The following is a 20,822-nucleotide window of genomic DNA, read 5'->3' as shown; positions in this document are numbered from 1 at the left end:
TGTGGCTCATGGCAAAACACACAAGCGTTAACTGTGTATAGCTGAATGCAAGCCATCTGCTCTTTATGCCACAGATTTAAGTGGTGAAGGCGTTCCGAGGATAGACTGTCTCATTCAAGGCTGTGGTAATAATTGCCGGGTTGTTGTGGAGAAGAGGGTTTCAGTGTCTCTAATTTATGTCAGCTTCAGTCCTCTTCTCCCACAAAAGGAGGAATAGAAAAAGTATGGGAATGACAAGAGCCTCCCTGTTCTTGAGAGACCTCAACTAACGAAAGAGCAAGACAACTCATTTGGACGTGGACACAACGGATTGAAGCAACTTACCCAACTGTGTTTAACCAGAAGAATAAACTCTTGATTTGATAGTTAAACTAAATCGAATGTGAGCTTGCGGAGAAATGGATGAATGGATCATAGATGCTGTCACTGACATCTGTCAGAACGCAAACACTCATTGCTCTGTGTGCTCTGGTGCAGGCAAAATGGCCTCTCACTGGGTACAAGGATTACAGAGGAGACTTAATATTAAAACCTGGAGGTTTGGAGGACCATACTACTACAAAAGATGCACTTCTTTTGAAAGATGCCATGGTTTTTTATGCTTCTTGTTTGATTGGGTATGTGTTCTATGTCATACAGACAACAATATCATGTTTCTTCTACATTCTTTCACATGAGAATGAATCAGTATAGTCCAAGCTCAAATGATGTGTGTGATTAGGTGAAATCTCAATATTAAAATCCTTGCCTTTGAATCGTAGGAAGGTGAATACTCGATGTATAATCTACAGGTATGCGCGCATTTTAAAGCCTACTATCTAATCGGTGCTTGCTTAAATGACAAACGATGGGATGGGTATTTGGCAAGCATTAAAAGTCATTTTCTCACCCAAAAAGAGGACGAAGCGGTGACGGAATCCGCTCCAAACGCGACGGCAACAGCGGACAATTCAAACGGTGGCAAAGCCTTCAGCAGGGCCACTTTTGCCGGCTTTCCATCAGAAAAGGCGGCAGCAGAGCCGTCCGATTCGAATCCAACGTCTGTCATTTAAAACGGGCCCGTGACGTTAGCCCGTCAGCTTCCTCTCTTCCCTCGCTTGCCTTCTTTAGTCAAAGATGCGCTTTTGCCATATCCCTCGGATTACCCCTTTTATGCCCTTCTCATTAAAGGAATAACATGATCGTTCCTGCTTTATGCTTTGGGATATTGGAGATAAGTAGGGGTAGATCCGTCAATGTAGAGTAGCCGTTTAACTCCGTCACATGCTCTCCAAGGGTTTTGTGGTCGGAGGCCGCGTTCGTCCGTTCCCATTGAGAGATCTCCATAAAAGTGAGCTTTTTTGGCAACAATTTAAACAATTATTATATCCACCGAACCAATTTTTCCCATATTTTATGTGGAAAAAGAAAAGAGAGACGGCGACAGCCATATGAATTTTATATGGTGGTTAAAAAATAATAGAAGAAGCAAACGATTCTGGTCTCACAGCGGAGGAAGAAAAGACCGCTTCTTCCCCCACCTCGACTTCCCCCTCTCTCTTTCCATCCGTTTGATCTCATCCAGTTCTTTTGTCATTGTTGTCTTGAAGACCACCGAGATCTTGCAAATTGCTCCTTTTTCCCTTTTTTTTGCTTGGATTCTTGTCAAAAAGTTCATTTTTTGGTTGTTTCTTGGATTGTTTGTTCCTGGACGACGTTTTAGACTGAGGTATCGTCCGAGCTTGTTTGATTTGGATCTCTGGCTTCCTTTTTCCCTTTTAGGTTTTCTTGATTTTTTTAGGGGTTAGGATATGATGGACTGTGGTGAAGATTAAGTATTTCTGCTGGGTGGAAGCTTTCAAGATTTGTTCTTGGGATCCCTAGATCAGGCTAAAGATGGCGTCTGTGAGAATGTCGTCGCCCAGAACGCGGGAGCCGAAGAAGACGACCCGGCCGGAGCGGCCGAAGGTGAAGCCCCGCACGCCGATCTCGCTGCAGTCCGTGAAATCGCTGCCGCACGATTTCAGGTTCACTAGCGGCTCGCCTTCAGCTTCCGAGGACAAGAAGGTCGACTCTGGTTCGAAACTTGCTGTCTTGAAAGAAAATGATGAGAAAGAGAAGGGTGCGGAGGATGCCACAGGGGAGGAGGATTCACCGTATAGCTCGAAGGCCAGTTCTCGTGAGGAGAGACCTCCGGAGGAAGCAACGGATGTTGAGGGGAACGATGATTCGCCGTACAGCTCTAAGACCAATTCTCGTGAGGAGAGACCTGACGAAGAGGAGAAAGGAGAAGTTATAATGTCCAAGTTATCGACTTCTAGAATGCCCCAGATATCGCCGTCGAGGTTTGAGTCTAACTGGGGAGATACCAGCTCTTATGTTGCAAAGAAGGTTGGTGTTATGCTTCTTTCTTTAGTTAATCATCTGTGATCATTGCATTCGATTCAGGATTATATATACACATTATGATTGTTGACCCTAGAATTGTTCTGCTTAAGAATAAAATGTCTGACTTTAGTCATTGTGGGTTATCATTTTTTTCCAACAATGTAACAAAGCACAGTGTAACTAATAACAGGTAGCTGGCACTTTTTTTTTTTGCTTAATTATCAGAATGTTAAGCCAAAAAAAATGTGAATGGATGGAAAGGACAACTGGAGTGATTTATGATTCTTTGTGTCTTACTTAGAACTCTGTGCTAGGATTCTCTAGTTCAAAAGTTTGAGCTATAGTTAGTTTGTAGTTGTGATGTTCCATATTTATATTGTTATCTTAAAACAGCGAATGTATACTGCATCAGGGTTTTGAATACCAATCCGTATTGACGTATTGAGCTATGCTTGGTATGGTACGTACCGGTATATACCGTCAGTATGTCATGGCATACCGATAGTACACCGTAAAACCTTAAAAATGCCTTTACCTACCAGGTCGGTATGCCTCAATAACGGTTGAAATTCGGGGCGATACTAGTCAGTACACCTCGGTACCGATCGGTACGTCTCGATACCAATTAAAACACTAGTACCGCTCGGTAGAGGACGGTCTTCATACCGGCATCTTCTCGGATTGGTACATACCGCCTGTACCGGGCGGTACACATCGAATTGAGAACCCTGTACTGCATAATTACTCTGTGTCTAATATTTGGTAGTTCTCTCTCTCTCTCTCTCTCTCTCTCTCTCTCGCTCTCCTCTTTTAGGATTTTCTTTCTTTAGATACAGGGATTTTTATGCCTTGGCCTTTTATGATTTGAAAAATCTCACATGACAGGCTTCTTAGGAATAATATTACTGCTTATGATTTTAAAGTTCCCTTGGCCTTTAGGGAACTTAATACATCTCTTATTTTCTCAACTATGCTATGACATAGAAGTTGCTGGGATAATTTGCATCAAAATTATGTTACTTGATAAAAAAAATAAAGCTCCCATTTTGCATTTCAAATAGATCCTTGCATAAGCATGTCCTCTGCCTTTGGTATCATAGACCAGAACATCTTATGACAGTGGCAAGTGGGAAGTGGTTGCATCTCTCATACAACCATGCATAAGCAGTTAAGCACTTCCCTACAACCATATTCAGAATTTTTTTAGTTTGATGGATCAAAGGTGAGATCTTGACATTATGCTAATAATATTGTTTGTATGGTTTGGTTTCATTAACAACATCTATGATCCAACATGATTGTTGGTGTTGCAATTTTTGACTGTTAACATGGTTGTTAACGTTGATGTTTGATTGAGTGGTGTTCTAATGCTATTCTAATTCTACCATTACTGCCTTGAACCAATTAAAATTTTCACTGTCATGAAGTTTTCAGTTGGTTGTTTCAGCAGCTTAAATAAACATATGCTACACTTTACATGATGTAACAACTGGTCTGTTTATATTGGATACGTAGAATATCTCATTATGCCCATCCAACAATTTCTTTATAATTTTAGTTGAAGTTAATTAGAAATGTTTTACATGCATATTTGGACATTTTTTTAGATCAATGCTCTATGCAATATTGCTGTCTTAGTTTCTTAGATGGTCACCACCACTAAGTAAATGAAGCTGGCGGCTGATATCTCTGTTTTGGAATACCTGGAATGCATCATAATAGACATATCTGCTAAATACATTGATGCTGCCTCTCTAACTTCTATAATATTTGTTAGTATGACATGATCAACATGTCATCTATTGATTCAAATACCCACAAGTTCAAGTGTATTCTTTCAGAAACATCAAGCTTGGTGTCAACTTTCTAATGGTGACTGGGCACTAGGGACCATATTATCATCTTCTGGATCAGAGTCTGTCATATCACTTCCTCATGGTGGAGTAAGTCTTTCAAATTCCATATCAGGAAAAATAAATTGTTCAAGCTTCTAGGTGTAATGCTCTATTATTTGTTCTGGATACTTGAATCAGGCAACTTCTTTATTTTCAGGTTATAAGTCTCAACACTGAAACATTGTTACCTTCCAACCCTGAAATACTTGATGGGGTTGATGATCTTATGCAACTTAGTTATTTAAATGAACCATCGGTCTTGTACAACCTGCAATTTAGATACTCCCGAGATATGATATACGTGAGTATTTACACTCAATTCTATCTGTCTCCATTAAGAAGCAAAGCTTTATTGGGTTTCAAATTACCTCAATCTATTTTATCGTACACTTTCATGTTAGACTAGAGCAGGACCAGTTTTGGTTGCCATCAACCCATTTAAAGAAGTCAATCTTTATGGGAATGAGTACATTGAAGCATATAAGCATAAATCTATGAACAGCCCACATGTTTATGTGATAGCTGATACTGCCATCCGTGAAATGATACGAGGTACTCCTATCATGGTTACGATTTTCTTTGATGTATAATTCAGTTATGTACATTATTATCTGATTCATGCTTTTATTACTTGAATTGCAGATGAAGTCAATCAGTCAATTATAATCAGGTTGGTATTTATTTAGTTAATTAGAGCCTGGTAGTCCTAATTTATTATTCTTTAGGGATTGTTATTCTTTCAATTTTGTTCCTCTTATGTTCCATTGCACTGATGCAACATAGAAACACATGTCTATCTCAGAGAGCGAAATATTAAACTTTGCACTCATTATGTATTAAGCTGAACTCAACTACAAATTAGGTCCGTAGTGCTGTGCTACCTTTTGTAGCATTAAGTAACAACCACTGGTTAAGAAATAAAAAATTCAAGATAAAGCAGTTAGTCATTTTACCTTTTGATTTTTCCTTCCCTGTTAAGTAGCAACCAGTTAAGAAATAAAAATTGCAACCCTAAACAGTTAGTTCTTTCTCGTTTTAATTTGTACAGCTTCCTTCTGATTGAATCTTCTGTTTAACTATCTGGAGGAACTTGGTATCATACATGACTTGGACATTTGTTTACCTAATTGAAGGAATATTTGGCTGTTGAAGGAATTTTTCTCTAGCTTTTCCTACCTAAGGTGTTTCCTTCTTTTTTTTGAAAGTGATGTTACATAAGAAGTTGCTAGAAGTATGCAGGTGTTTCATGCAATAAATATGAAGAATCTTCAACTTCAGTGCATCTAGCTAATTATTAGCTTATATATAAAGATTAAAAATCTTGACTTGCATTTTATATTTTGTTGTTTAATCTTGAACCTTTACATCTGTTATATTCTTTTTATGTGTATTTTTCTTCCCATAGTAACAAGGGTTTTGTATTCTGATGCTGGGTGGTAAAGGGAAATAGTGAAATTGAAGGATGAATAATGTTATATTGTAACAAATTTGTTTTGTATGTATTGCTTTCCATGAGAGTTTTTTAAAACCTTGTCTTATATTTGGGTCAAAATTACATCAACCTTGATCAATCCTGAGAGTAATATAGAATCTTGTTATCTTCTTTCTTCATCAAAATTACATCAACCTTGACATATTCTTTCTAATTTGTAAATAAGTTATGAGGCAGCACATATTCTTGGGAAATGAAATTGACTAATTCTGATCGGCTTGGTAGTGGTGAAAGCGGGGCTGGGAAAACTGAAACGGCAAAGATAGCTATGCAATATCTGGCTGCCCTTGGAGGAGGTAGCGGCATTGAATATGAAATTCTACAGACAAATCCAATTCTTGAAGCATTTGGGAATGCAAGAACATTACGGAATGATAATTCCAGTCGCTTTGTAAGTTAATTAGTTCTTTATAGGCTGCTGTTTTCCATTTAAAAGATTCTTTTTTAAATATTTTGTTGGGAAACTTCTATTGTAACATAATTGAAAAATATAATGATTTCTGGAATGCACAAATCTGATTTTCATATTGCTTATTTTGGTTATGAAATTTCTATGAAACTCTTTCTCATCCAATACGTTTCACAAAATCCTGGTTTGTTATTACAGGGCAAGCTGATTGAAATTCATTTCAGTGTGACTGGAAAAATATCTGGTGCTTCAATTCAAACATGTAAGTGCAGTGGTTTGCTGTGATCTGTTAAGTTCCATTAAGAGAATTTGTTCTTTGCTCCTCCACACCGGTCTTATTAGTTTCATTCTTTCTGTTTCTTTCTTCTATGAACGTGTCGGCAGTTTTACTTGAGAAGGTACGCGATCTGCCTGCTTGCCCCTTTCCTTGATTTTGTTTACTGTTCATTTCTGAATTGCCTTACTATTATGCAGTCAAGAGTTGTACAATGTGCAGTGGGTGAGCGATCGTATCATATATTTTATCATCTATGTGCTGGTGCTCCCCAATCTCTAAGAAGTATGCTACTTTGTCCAAAACTTTGCTTCTCATATCAGGAATCTTTTGTACTAGTAACATTATATTCTTACTTAATGTTATCTACAGGCAAGATGGTACATCTTTTAAAGTGCATAATACTAGATAGTCGTATAATAGTTAGCTATAATGTTGCCAGTCGTTTGGAAAAAAAAGGAGAATATTGCTATATATGATTGGAGCATTTATGGCATAGAGTTTTACAAAAGCAGTCATTTTGAGATCCTTGAATGCTTAGGTTTGTTTATATTATACACTGCAAGAAATATAATCAATACAATTACAGGTTTGGATTAGTGTGTCTCATGTTTAACTATTTGGCAGTCTGTGAAATGTCAAGGATCCTTCACCAACAAAAAATGAGAAGTGGTTGTATATACTATATACAACTTCATACTAAGAATCCTGAGCTTAAACACTCTGGGCCACGACGTTGAGGCTTATTTCATATAGGTATTAGCATTGTAGTTGATTTTGCTTGTGACAACTGAACTTATAGCAATTATTTGATTCTTCTATTAGAGCTGACAATGCCAAGATTGTCGAGGTTTCCCATACCTCATTGGATCCACAATTGGGGTTCCTTGTCCTATTACTTCTACTTCCTAGGTTGCTATGGCATGTAATCCAAGGTATCAGACAATGACCCATAACACATAATGTTATCCTAGATTGATTCGGTATATCTTGTACCTACACCCATACAGTGACCGTTGAAGGAACTGTGCTTTAGTTCTACATATTGTTGTGGTGGTTGAGCACTGGTATATAAGATTTCTCTTCTAGGACTTTGGTGTTAGTGTCTTTATTGTTGTAAATGAAATATTGGCAAGTAGGGTGGAGGTTTCATACATTTGACTGTTTTGTAGCCCTTGCACTAGGGTAAACCTTGTGCACTTTGCTGATCTATTTATATTAGAGTTGTGTACGCATATCGTCTATGTATGCAGACATCACAGCATGAGCTGTTATCCAAATATTTGTGTTTATTAATTTTATAATCTATAATTCTGCATTTGGTACTTCTCCACAAAACTTCTCTCAATTGTCTGTTGAAACACATTTCAGCATGTCTGAAAATAGAGGCCCTTGTATTGTCCATGAAAGTTCTTATGTCCACTAGTCATATAGATGCCAATTTGTGCTCATCTTCCAGTAAGTCAGCTTAACACAAAATTTTTGCTAATATTTTCTGCTATTTGTCGAGCCTCATTATTGACCCTTCATTAAATTATGTAATTAGATGAAAGGAAGAGATCATCTAACCCTATAAAATGATGATATCATACGCCCGATAAATTTCTTAAGTTATCTGTATAATCATTCATTGCTAAGTAATGTCTTCTGATGTTTCTGTAATTACTTATGGAATCTTCAATTTGCGTATTATACTGTGAGATTGGTCGCTTCTCATATAACATAGATTTTACATTTGACTATAATCTTTATAATCAACTTTCCTGCATATATATTGAATTGTGTTTTTAGTACTGAGTAATAGGTATCCTGAAACCTTTGATTCATTTTTCACAGTTGGCCTTTTTTTTTTAGATTGCATTATTTATGTATGCAGGGCATTTTGCTCAAATTTTATCTGCAGATACATTCTCATGCTATCATGTCTTGCTAATCTGTTGCATTTCTGTATTCAGCAAAATTGAATTTGAGGAAAGCAGATGAATATAAATATTTAAAACAGAGCAATTGCTATACTATTTCCAGCGTTGATGATGCTGAAAGGTTCCATGTTGTTAAGGTAAATCTTCCAATTGTTATAAAACTGACTTATGTGTAATCTTACAAGGAACAGAGCTTCTTTGGCTAACGAGCTCACATATTGTTACAGAAAGCTATGGATGTTGTTCATATCAGCAAAGAAGATCAAGAAAGTGTATTTGCTATGCTTGCTGCAGTTTTATGGTTGGGTAACATCTCTTTTACAGTGATTGACAATGAAAATCATGTTGAAGTCGTTGCAGATGAAGGTAAGCCTTTTAGATTTAATAAAATTAAATTAATTTATTTATTTTTTTTCTTGTTTTAGTTTTTGCTCGTTTTTTAAATTTTTAGTAGAAATGTTCCTTGTTATTCCTTTTTTCTTTATTTTCTTTCTGTTTTTTTATAATTTATAGGAAACTACCAACTTGTATCCTTTAACCTCTTTTGGTCCTTTTAATTATTTGCTACTTATAATTTGGCCATGACAGTTGCCATTTACTAATTTCGCTAACTTATAGTTTAGACATTCCCCATGCTTTCTTGTGTAATGCTGCATTGTAGTGATGGATTCTAGAGCATAGACACCACAACACATTACACATTGTTACCCATTATACACGAGGCCATTTTTAATGGATGATGCTTAATGAACTAATTGGGAGTTTAATGTATCTAGCTGACTTTTTTCCTTATATTGTGACTATTGTCTAAGATTTCATATATTTGGTCATGACACTACTAATGTTATTCTATTGCTATTTCTCTTCTTAGAATTAAGGAAAACTCTGACGTTATTTACTTTTTTTCTTCCAATCTTATTACCATGCTAATTAATTTGAGATATCATTAATGAGGAGTTATTGTTTTATTATGAAACTTTTTATATAAATTTACATTTTCTGAGATACAGGCAATCAGGCATAATGTGAATTTATTGCTATTTTATGCTTTCTTCTTCCTAAATTTGTTCTCTTTTCTGCAGCTTTTTCAACTCTTAATATCTAGTTATTTATCTACATAAGTATCAATCTAAGTAATATTTAGCAATAAATGGGTTCAGTAGTCTTCTGCAGAAACTTCAATTTTTCTTCTCGCACCATCTGTTGAAGCCTCTGATAAGTGTAATGTTAAGTTTTGTTACTTATGGTGTGACATTTTTCTTTCTTTTTTGATAACAATGAATGTTGATTTAGGTGCCCAAACGGTTGCTAAGCTCATCGGATGCACACTTTCTGGACTCAAGTTAGCCTTGTCAACACGGAAGATGAAGGTTGGAAATGATAACATTGTCCAGAAGCTTACGCTTTCGCAGGTTTGTTGTACTCCTCTCTTTGAAGTGACATTTTCAACTATGGGTGACTCATTTGCTTCTCTTTCTATTATGTAGGCAATTGATACAAGAGATGCACTGGCAAAATCATTATATGCTAGTCTGTTTGAATGGCTTGTAGAACAGATCAATAAATCACTTGGAATAGGAAAGCGTCGCACTGGCAGATCAATCAGTATTCTTGATATTTATGGTTTTGAATCCTTCGATGTAATGAACTTCTAACTTGTTGTACAGCTTCTGCTGACTGATTCAGCTGAACTCATAGTACATTATGTTCTTGCAGAAGAATAGTTTTGAACAATTTTGCATCAATTATGCTAATGAAAGATTGCAGCAGCATTTCAATCGCCATCTCTTCAAGCTGGAGCAAGAGGTATGTTTAATCAGATTGATAGATGATTTATTGTAGTGGAGTGTACACACAGAAGTAGGGTGTTATGTTTGATAACAGCTTGGCAGGTTAAGGCTGATACATTGACCTCAATTTTCCTGTTACAGTTGAAAAACTCCATCCGATTTTCATAATTGTTCATCTTTTGCCCAAAGCCACCAATACCTATATATGAACCGATGAAGATGCTGTAGTAATCCTGATTATTCTGATTTTTTTTCCTGTTAATCTAAGGAAAAAGATCTGGCATCATGTTTTTATTGCTTGCTTGCAAAAATCATTGATTTTAATTAGGATGAACTGAAACCATATAAGCTGAAGTAATTTTAAATAACTGAAAAATGTGAAAATTGCCAAATAAATGAAATTTCTGAAACCAAAATGCTTCTGATGGGCCAAGAACCATGCAATTAAAATCATTTTATTAAACACCACTTTACAGTGGATGCTCTGCTCATCCGCAATCTTAATTGCTTTGAGTGTCTTATATTTTCTAGTATAGTAATCCATTATGTGGTTCAGACTTGGTATGTTAGTAGTATCGTTGTCAAAGACCATTAGATCAAGCATTCCACGAAGGCTAATTCCTTTTATGCTACTAAAATCTTTTATCTTAAACCATTCAGTATGGTTTTTAGTTTTTACTACTATTTTATTTGTGGCTCCATGCCATGTTAAAGACCATATTTACAATTGCAAGTTGTTGAACAAAACTCTTGAAGACAATTCAGATGAGTAATATGCGATTGTGAGCATTTTGGAAACCTGATCATGTTGAGTAGAGAAACCTATTTTTGCACATGTTCTGGTTCTACATTCTTTTTGCCAGAATTCCATTTGTAATGTTTGTTATCTTTCCTGTATGATTAGAACTAGATTTAAACATGATCAAAACTAGCTTTTGAATATTAGTTTGTATTGTTAACATAATTATACATTGTTTAGATTTTCTATTTCGGCAACCTGATCAAAGTTCCTTGAACCTAAACTGAAGTGATTCATCTGGCTTAATTATGAGGATTTGTTGTCAACCTTTTAAATTATGAAATCCTTTTCCTTGTTATGCCTATCACTTAACCTGTATTATGTTGGAGTTCGAGTCAAATGCTATACCTTGAGAGGCAACTTTAGTGTATTCTCTACATATTTAACATGTAGGTGTCAATTTAATTATAGTTGAAGGCTGTCACTCTGCCACAGTCATCATGTGGCATTTCAGATGAAGCTGATGAACCACAAAGGATATTTTATTGTACTACCTTGCACGTTCTACATGAAGAGTTTGTTGAAATGCTTCAAACTTGGTAGTTCTCCTCTCCCACATACTCTGAGAGAAAAAAAAGTCGACTTCCTGAATTAAAGTAAGGTGACCTGCTGTCTTGGCATCCAGACTGGATCATGTCCAATATGATTCTTCTAAATGCATGATTTAAACAAAACTAATCTCCAATTAAACAATGATATATTATGAAAAATCTATGTTTTGTTTTTGCTTATGTGATATATGCTAGTATCATGTTTTGTAATAAGTTCATGTAAAGTGTTACCCCAGTAATATTTTAAATTTTTAGCTCGCTGATGCTGATGAAGCAGATAGAATGAAGCTGCAAGTGGCATAAGATGTTCATTATGTTATGCACATTCTGATTTGCGACTCATGTTATAGTTGGGCATCAATTTTAACCTAGTGCCAAGGCCTTTTTGCCACCTTACTGGCTCTGGACATGTCATTGGCAAATTCTGATCATACTACATGCCTGGCATAACAAGTTTTGCATTTTGAAATTTAATTTAAAATTTCTTATGTGTTCTATATTTCTTGAGTGCTTGCTTTGTTATTTTGTCAACTATTATTAATTTCATTGACAAATTTAATATTATTACCCCTTTTTTGCATTGGGTTTAAGGTTCTTGGTCCTTGTGTATGTCCATATTTTTATGATTTCTTTACCAGGAATATATTCAAGATGGCATAGACTGGGCAAAAGTGGACTTCGAGGATAATCAAGACTGCTTAAATCTTTTTGAGAAAGTATGTGTTATTTCTTGTCTTCCTTAATTCTCTCTATATATTTATTATTCTGTCACTACTAATAGATATCAAAGTAAGTTCCATTTCTGTTTGAACCTTCACTGTCTTTTTGTGAATTATGACAGTCGTAATATGGTCAAGGCAACCATGGAAGTAGAATTACTGTGGTAGCCTTCCTATTAAGAAGATTTTCTTTCATCATTTTTTAATTATTTTATAGATGAAATGGAGGTAAATTAATTATTAGAAAATGGAGGGTTCAAACTTTTCACCCACTTGCAGTAATCATAGATGTATGATAGGTAATTCATAAAGATTCAAGGGCTAAAGGGGTTTAGAGAACTGTTCTTCTATGCTGTTTCTGTATGCTTTCTGGCAGAGCAGGATATTTTAGTAGAAACAAGATACAAATGTGTCGAGTACAAACCAATCCTAGATTTTACATTTGACATGCAAATATAAAGAATGATGGAATCAAATTGGATATATCACATATTTGATGGGCTATTATTATGTAATTTAAAGATCTCAAATATAAAAAAACACCCTCTTTTTTAATCTGATTTTCACTTTATCATCATGTTTGTGATTGTATATCTTCATGCACTCTAGTTGTTTGATTATAATTTAGGTCATACTTGAGAATGCAATAGGCAAAGATATGAGGGGCTTTTATAATTTTATATAAAGAGCTTAAATATCAAAGAGAACCTCTTCATTGGTTTTGGTCGTAATTTGATCATTATTGTCTTTGCAATTTCTTATTGTAAGCAAATAGTTGATTGATTTTAACTACGAATGATCTTATCCTTGGGAATGCAGTACAGATCTTCAACATGACTTGAGATAAAAAAACAATTGTTCTCTGCGCTTCTATCTTATTAGTAACGATAAACAATATTTTGGTAGGACAGTGTCATAATTTGATATGCTTTAGAAGTATCCATCTCATTTGAATTTTATCTCTTGTGTGATTTTTGAAACATGATAATTATTAGTATTGCATTCTAAGTTTAAAAGGCCTATAATATATTTTGTCACATGTTCTATTAGTTGTCCTAAGGGTCATGTTAGAAATATTACGTTAGATATTGCATTCTAAGTTTAGAAGGCCTATAACATATTTTCACGTGTTCCATTTGTTGTCCCAAGGGTCATGTTAGAAATATCAAGTTAGATTATACAATCATGAGTCATGACAATATGTGACTGTGCTTGTTGCATCGGGAGTTCAACTATCTTTGCTTGCCATCTTTATTTCAAACACTTAATATGACCATTGAATATTTTTCATTTTAAGATAATTCTACTTGTTGCAGAAGCCACTCGGGTTGTTATCTCTTTTGGATGAGGAGTCCACTTTCCCAAATGGAACTGATCTTACATTTGCAAATAAACTTAAGCAACATCTTAATTCTAGTCCTTGCTTTAGAGGAGAGAGAGGCAAAGCCTTTACAGTACATCACTATGCAGGGGAGGTTGCTATTTAAACTTTATTTTTCTTTTTATTTGACATTCTTTGGTACTTTGTTCAAAACTTTCTGATGGTGCATAATTTATTTAGGTGGTCTATGACACAACTGGGTTTTTGGAGAAGAACAGGGATCTACTACACATGGATTCTATCCAGCTTCTTGCTTCTTGTACATGCCATCTTCCTCAAGCCTTTGCTTCCAAAATGCTTTTTCAATCCGAAAATGCAGCATCGAATCCGTATAGATCTGGTGGTGCAGATTCCCAAAAGTTAAGTGTTGCTTCGAAGTTTAAGGTAAAGATCTTATTCTTGAATACAAAATTTTCATGTTGTGCAGTGGTAGGAGATAGTTAACTATTTGGTTTTCTTTTGAAACAAAAGAACCAGCATAGCTAATAAAAGGTTATATGACAAACTCACTGGATCTGGCACTGACTATAGTAGTATGTGATGGCTAAAACTGTTTGCGACCTGTGTCACCACCTTATTATGGTCAAAAATCAGTTTCTCAGTCTTTTTATCTTAATCCATCAGTTGTTTATAAAATCCAGATTAAAGCAAAGAGCGCACGAACGGGAATAAGGTGTCCAGAGCTTGATTCCCTTCAAGGTGTTGTCCATATGGACAGTAGTGAATTGAGTAGGTGTTTGCCATATGGATAGTGTCTTCCACATTGACAATAAGAGAACATTATGTCTGACAAACATAAATAAGTAAAGGCAACATCTTCTGAAAACCTACCTAAGGCGCTTATTCAGCCACTCTCTATGTTGTCTATGAAGATAATCTCTTTGGCCAACCTTTTCTTTTAAATGAGATGAAATTATTGTTATTGCTTAGGTTGTTTGAAATTACTCTCCAAATAATATATCTGCTTATGATGTTTTTCTAGTTTCAAATTTTCTTACAATGGCAGATCTCAGACTGCAACTTTTTCATGTAGAAATAATAGTGAGGTTATATCATATCATCTGGGGCAATTTTTTATAATTTGGACTTGCATGTTAATTTGTTTGATGATTTGATCCCTCTCCAGAAATGATAGTTTTTTGGGGCCATTTTGATCCATTTTATTGCATTTTATGTTACATTAAAAATGATGTTGTACCTTCTTTTGCAATTAAATGCACTGTGAAGAGCCCTAATTTTTGCTGAAATTCATTTTGTTAATTATTTTGGTTTTCTAAACCAAATTTTTATCATTAAATTATTATCAGATTCTTATGCATTATGTGAGATGTGCTTTTAATTCTAACATAATGAGGACTGATATTTAAGATTATTTAGTTCTGGTACTGACCTTAAGGAACACTAACCTTGCCACTAAGATTTCAGGAACCAAGTTTGAATCCAAATCTTTCACAGGAGATCACAGTAACCTGCCACCTTGACTTGTAAACATGTTGTTAAAACAAAATTGTAGCTTGTTCATCATGTATCTTAATTTTTTAATTCTTCAACACATTAAGGATTCATAATCGGTCGAACAGTTTGTAAGACATGATCATTGCATCCTATTTAAAGCAGCATTACATGCCTAACTTGGGAAAATTTATAAACTTCTTGTCATCCAGTTCCAAAGCCAAAATTTCATGCCAAGGGTGCCAAAAGTTATCTTTCAAAATGTTTAAACTGGTAATACAAACTTGTAATCTATATTCTATACATCCAAATTTTTTATTTGTTTTTGAAAAAGTATCAATGGTAGACATCTTTCCTGTTGATAGTCAGGGATTTCAATGACCCTGTTGAATGATACTAAGTGATTGAGTCTAAATTGGACTTAATATATAAATAACAACTAGTTTATAGTATTATAATTTAACATAAAGGCCTAAAGTTTTTAATATGAAATGTGCTTCTGAAACTAATTGTAAGGTATAAAAAATAATATGTATAAATAATTATGAAAATATGTTTGTGAAAGAAGACTCATTCTAGGAAGATGAGGTGATAGTGAGGTTTATGATCCTGAGTTGAAGACACAAACACAAAGGTGTTGAGTTGGAGACAAAGTCAGGGACATTGGACATGTGATTCAGAAGTGCAACAGCATGAGACAAATTAAGGATTGAGTCTCTTGGCAAGGATATTTCACGTGGAATTGGAAGAGCTTTTTTTCTAGTGAATACAAAAGCCTTATCTTTTTATTGAAAAATTCTCTCTCATGATTTTTTTTTTAAATATTTTCTGACATGTTTTGTGTGTAATTTGACTGAAACAAGAAATTTCTTTATTTTTTTCTGTTCCAACTCTTCATGAAAAGAAGAGATCATGATTCTATGATCTTATACCTGAAACACAGCTCATCAGCTTGAGGAGTGAAGTTTAGTTCTTGTTTATCAACACTGATGGGGCCCACAGGTGGTGCAATGGTGACTAAAACTGCAAAAGGTTTATTGATATGCAAGTAGACGATGGTGCCTAAATAAGCATTGCACATGAGGTTGGGTCCATGACATGCAGGCCTCAGGGGTAGTGGAAGATCATTGACATTGTGGGTGGTCATGTGTTCCACCTTTCCCAATGAAGCTTCATCCTTGCTGTCAGTTTTGTTTTTGTTGGCTGATGCCTAAATAAGTGGATCTGATAAAGGCCATAATGTAGGTTTCCTACTTCAAAAAGAAACAACCAAGTCTCACACAATGTTACATCATATACCTTTTGATGGAGGAGCTCTTTCTTTGGCTTGCCAACTAAGAGTAGCCTGTTTGCCATCTTTTGATAATGGCATAGTTTCATGTTGATTTTGAGGGTGCTATTTCTAGGAAGACACTGGGATTTTTTTTTCTTTTCATTAATCTGGCATAGAAGCATACTATCTCAGGTGTTGGTTGAGTAGTGGTTCTAAGTTATGATTATGTTTTTGAGTCTTGTGCCTATAATTGTAAGTGGTCTTTCTCTAATGGCATGCTAATTGCTTCGTTTTGTGGCCCACTGACCCGATTTGGCACGTAGTGGTCAGGCATCATGGTTTGTGCATGCGACACGTGCTTTATGCATAGCTCCAGACAAGACATTTTTTGCAATTTTCTTTTAATTTTCCCCCATTTGTTGACATCTTTTCTAAAGTCCCTCTGAAGGCTTTATAATTGATGCAATATCTTTAAAATTCTATCTTCTGATATTGATGCAATATCTTTATAATTGATGCTAAGTTTTGTGATGGAGTTCGAATGTATTTTTGCACCCTTTTACCATAAACATTTTATATATGGCTTTTAATGAACATTCTTTTGCCTTCTGTTTTTATGGATGTATTTTAATTTTTTTCCTTTCAGATGGTTTTGTTTTACTCTACATTATTCTTCTTTTCTCTTTTTTGTTCAGGGGCAATTATTTCAACTGATGCAAAGACTTGGGAATACAACACCTCATTTCATACGCTGCATTAAACCAAACAACTCACAACTTCCTGAAACATATGAACAAGGACTTGTATTGCAGCAGCTTAGGTGCTGTGGAGTTCTAGAAGTGGTTCGTATATCAAGATCTGGTTATCCTACGAGAATGTCTCACCAAAAATTTGCTAGGAGGTAAAACGATATTTCATTTTCTGCATTTCATGTGCTGCATGATCCTTTTATTTATTTATTATTTTAACTTCTTAACTCTATCAGGTATGGTTTTCTTCTTCTTGAGAATGTTGCATCTCGAGATCCATTAAGTGTCTCAGTTGCAATACTTCAGCAGTTTAACATTCTTCCGGAGATGTATCAAGTGGGTTACACAAAATTGTTCTTTCGAACTGGACAGGTGAGACAAAAGCCTAATATTTATATCATGATTCGTCTTACTGATCCATTCTGGTGTACTGATCGGCCATCGGTATGGTATGTACCTAACCATACCAACGTATTAACACATGGTATGATAGGGCGTATCGACAAACTGATATGTATCGCCCATACCGGTCCCTTGTCAAACTGATATGTACTGTGTGTACCGATTGGTATGCTGCGGTATGGTGAACCTTGATTTATATGTATAGAGTTAAATGATGCAAATTGCTTGTTTCATTTTATCCTACTCAATGTTCCTTTATTCTGAACTGTTTTAAACATTTACTTTTGCTTTTCTATCGGGTTTGGCATGTTCCAAATTTTGTTCCTTCCCTTCTCTATTGTCTGTTTTCCATTCTAAACTTACTATGAACAAGTCAGTTTCATGCAATTTAACACCCTTCATATCAAATCCTGTAGGGAAGGAATAGAGGACATTTATAGTTAATGTTGATTAAAAGCAAAAAAAATGAAGCTTAACTTTTTTTGTCTACAGATTCTGTTCATTTCTTTTTGACTTTCTTGTTGTGGTATTGTGCATAGATTGGTGCACTTGAAGATACAAGAAATCGTACTCTCCATGGCATTTTAAGGGTTCAAAGCTGTTTTAGAGGCCATCAAGCTCGTCGTTATGTGAAAGAGCGTAAAAAAGGAATTGTTGCATTGCAATCATGTAATTTCTTCTCCCTTTTATTATAAGGAGCAATTGTTCTTGCAAGAAACTAGATTGTTATATTTAACTTGGTGAAGATATTTTTGATAGGGTTAACAAGCAATAAAATCTGACAATTACGTCTTTGTATCATCTTATAGTCATTCGGGGTGAGAAGACGAGACAGACATACGTAGTTTTGCTTCAGAGGCACAGAGCTGCAATTGTTTTACAGAGAAATATGAGATGTAGATCTGTTCGGAGAGACTTTGTCAGTGTCCGTAATGCTTCAATAGTAATCCAATCTGGTACATTTGTTCACATCTTGGGTTTGATTGGGAATTCTTGTTTCTGGAATATTCTATTGTGTACTGATCGTACATTTATTTAACAGTTATTCGTGGGTGGCTTGTTAGGAGGTGTTCTGGAAACATTGCTTTGCTCAATGCAACCGAGTATATTGGGGTAACAAAGGTAATTCACTGACACTTGTTTAATTCTGCTCCAACGTAACAATCTATACTGCATTTTTCTAATATTAAGCCCTTTCTTATACTCCAGTTGATTACTGGAATCAAATTTATCTGAAAGAATCCCTATCGACACTGTCGATTTAGATGGAGGTTTATTTAGATTATTAATAGTAGCACCAGTAGATTTGTCAACTGTAGGCCTCTGGTTTCCAAAGGGTTGGAATATAATACATGACTAGTTTTTTTTTTTCATAGAGAGTTTAAAGAAATGACCAATCTTGTCAACCATAAGAAATTAGTTCTGATCAGAAGTTGTGCATTTGGATCAACTTCTAAATTCCAGTTGTTTTGCCATTTGTGGAGGGCCACAGATATTTTGATGCATGAAATTATGACCTATTTGTCCAATTGCTGAGTCATGTTGTAACACAACCAAGGTTCGCAATACCGTACCGTACCGATATTTCGACCTGGGCTCGGTATGGTACGGTACGGTATACCGAGTGGTACACCCAGGTGTACCGAGCGGTACACTCAGGTGTGCCGAGTGCACTCGGACCAGTAACAGGCGGTCCACGTACCGACAATCTGTCAGACTGGTACGTACCGCCCGTACCGGGCGGTACAGCTCGGTACGGCAGACCCTGAACACAACACATATAAATTATTGCACACATTTTTGTTTCCTCATATATGATGTGCTTGACGCAGTTAAGGTATGACTGGGAGAATGTGGATCACATTGGTTCTCCACACAATCACCATGTGACCATAGAGGTGGTCTGAAGACCGGAACCTGCATGACTTGCAGTTATATGTTGCAATTCCATGTTGTGCTGCAGTATATTTTTTTTCATGTTTATTTAATTTTCATTTATGTCCTTTGAGGTTAAATATACAAGGACATGTTTGTTTCATGTTCATCCTCGACATTATATTTCTCAAGTACCTGTCAAGATGATACTTGAAAATTTTCATAAGCAACTCGATTTTTCTGTTGTTCTGTTTTGTTGTTCTGCTCTCTGAAGGTACATCTGTATATATTTTCAGGGTGGAGAATCAGAACAGGTTTCAGTGAAGGCCACTGTCCTTGCAGAATTACAAAGGAGGATCCTAAAAGCTGAGGCTGCTCTGAGAGATAAGGAAGAAGAAAATGACATACTCCACCAGAGACTCCAACAGTACGAGAGCCGATGGTCAGAGTACGAGCAGAAGATGAGGTCCATGGAGGAAGTGTGGCAGAAGCAAATGATGTCCTTGCAGTCTAGCCTCTCCGTCGCAAAGAAAAGCCTTGCTATCGATGATGTTGAACGGAGTTCTGATGCCTCGGTTGACCATAGCTGGGGCAGCGCAGAACACGTTAGGACCAAAGGGCGGGAGGAGAATGGAACGCCACGATTGGTTTCGCGAGTGCTTGACAGAGAAATGAGTGCTGGGCTGAGCGTTATCAGCCGTCTGGCAGAAGAATTCGACCAGCGGACGCAAGTGTTTGCTGATGATGCGAAGTTTCTGGTGGAGGTGAAGTCCGGTCAGTCAGACGCCAGCCTGAATCCTGACAAAGAGCTGAGGAGACTGAAGCAGAACTTTGAACTGTGGAAAAAGGACTTCAGCTCTCGGTTGCGTGAGACCAAGGTGATCATAAACAAGCTCGGCACCGACGATGCGGGTTCGGACAAGGGGAAGAGGAAATGGTGGGTGAGATTGAACAGTGCCAGGATAATTTGAATGGCGATAAAATTTATTATATTTGCTGTTCCATTGGCCTTTGTGATTTTTGTATTTATGTTGGAAGAAGAGAATTCTGTTGTGCATCCCTGCACAGTAACAAAGAGTCTGACGGGTAAAGAAGGTAATAGCGTCGAGGTACTTTGGTGGATCAGTTGTATATGGCCACAAAGCATCATGTTCATGTAGAGTCATATACATATGATGTGTCAACTGGTATCGAGCATCTGCTTTGTAGATTTTTCCACTTGAAAGATGATGTACTATCTCTCTCTCAACAATGCCTACTACTATCAATTCTTATGATATAGTAGTAGTTTTCTTCCTTCCATTTGGTGATGATATGCTAGAGAGGTGTCTACACAGACAAAGATCAGTTTATTTGTCTTGTGACATTATGGTTCAAATCACACACTCATCTAAAGATTATAATCAACAGCATGCAACATATTTCACAGCTTCAACCATAAAACCAAAAGTTAGTGTAAGAAAATTACGGCA

At 36.0% G+C, this 20,822-nt stretch overlaps 1 protein-coding gene across 2 annotated transcripts; it reads left to right on the top strand.

Annotated features, from left to right (window-relative positions):
- Positions 1-1,476: 1,476 nt before the first annotated feature.
- On the top strand, positions 1,477-20,652 carry LOC135635764 (myosin-1-like). Of its 2 annotated transcripts, XM_065147068.1 has the most exons (24): positions 1,477-1,708; positions 1,788-2,370; positions 4,209-4,310; positions 4,420-4,563; positions 4,664-4,814; positions 4,905-4,932; positions 5,980-6,145; positions 6,362-6,425; positions 6,548-6,561; positions 6,638-6,722; positions 8,393-8,496; positions 8,587-8,725; positions 9,653-9,771; positions 9,847-9,999; positions 10,076-10,165; positions 12,138-12,215; positions 13,535-13,693; positions 13,780-13,983; positions 17,020-17,225; positions 17,310-17,445; positions 18,015-18,144; positions 18,285-18,431; positions 18,518-18,597; positions 19,647-20,652. In XM_065147068.1, exons 2-24 carry the CDS (start codon positions 1,876-1,878, stop codon positions 20,319-20,321), a joined length of 3,669 nt encoding a protein of 1,222 aa, XP_065003140.1. In that variant the 5' UTR covers positions 1,477-1,708; positions 1,788-1,875; the 3' UTR covers positions 20,322-20,652. The 2 variants fall into 2 exon arrangements, with proteins under 2 accessions (XP_065003140.1, XP_065003139.1); XM_065147067.1 differs by having other exon boundaries at positions 1,477-2,370.
- Positions 20,653-20,822: the final 170 nt, after the last annotated feature.

This window comes from Musa acuminata, chromosome BXJ3-4, assembly GCF_036884655.1.
Source record: "Musa acuminata AAA Group cultivar baxijiao chromosome BXJ3-4, Cavendish_Baxijiao_AAA, whole genome shotgun sequence".
NCBI lineage: Eukaryota > Viridiplantae > Streptophyta > Magnoliopsida > Zingiberales > Musaceae > Musa > Musa acuminata.
This window is presented reverse-complemented; position numbering and strand designations above follow the sequence as displayed.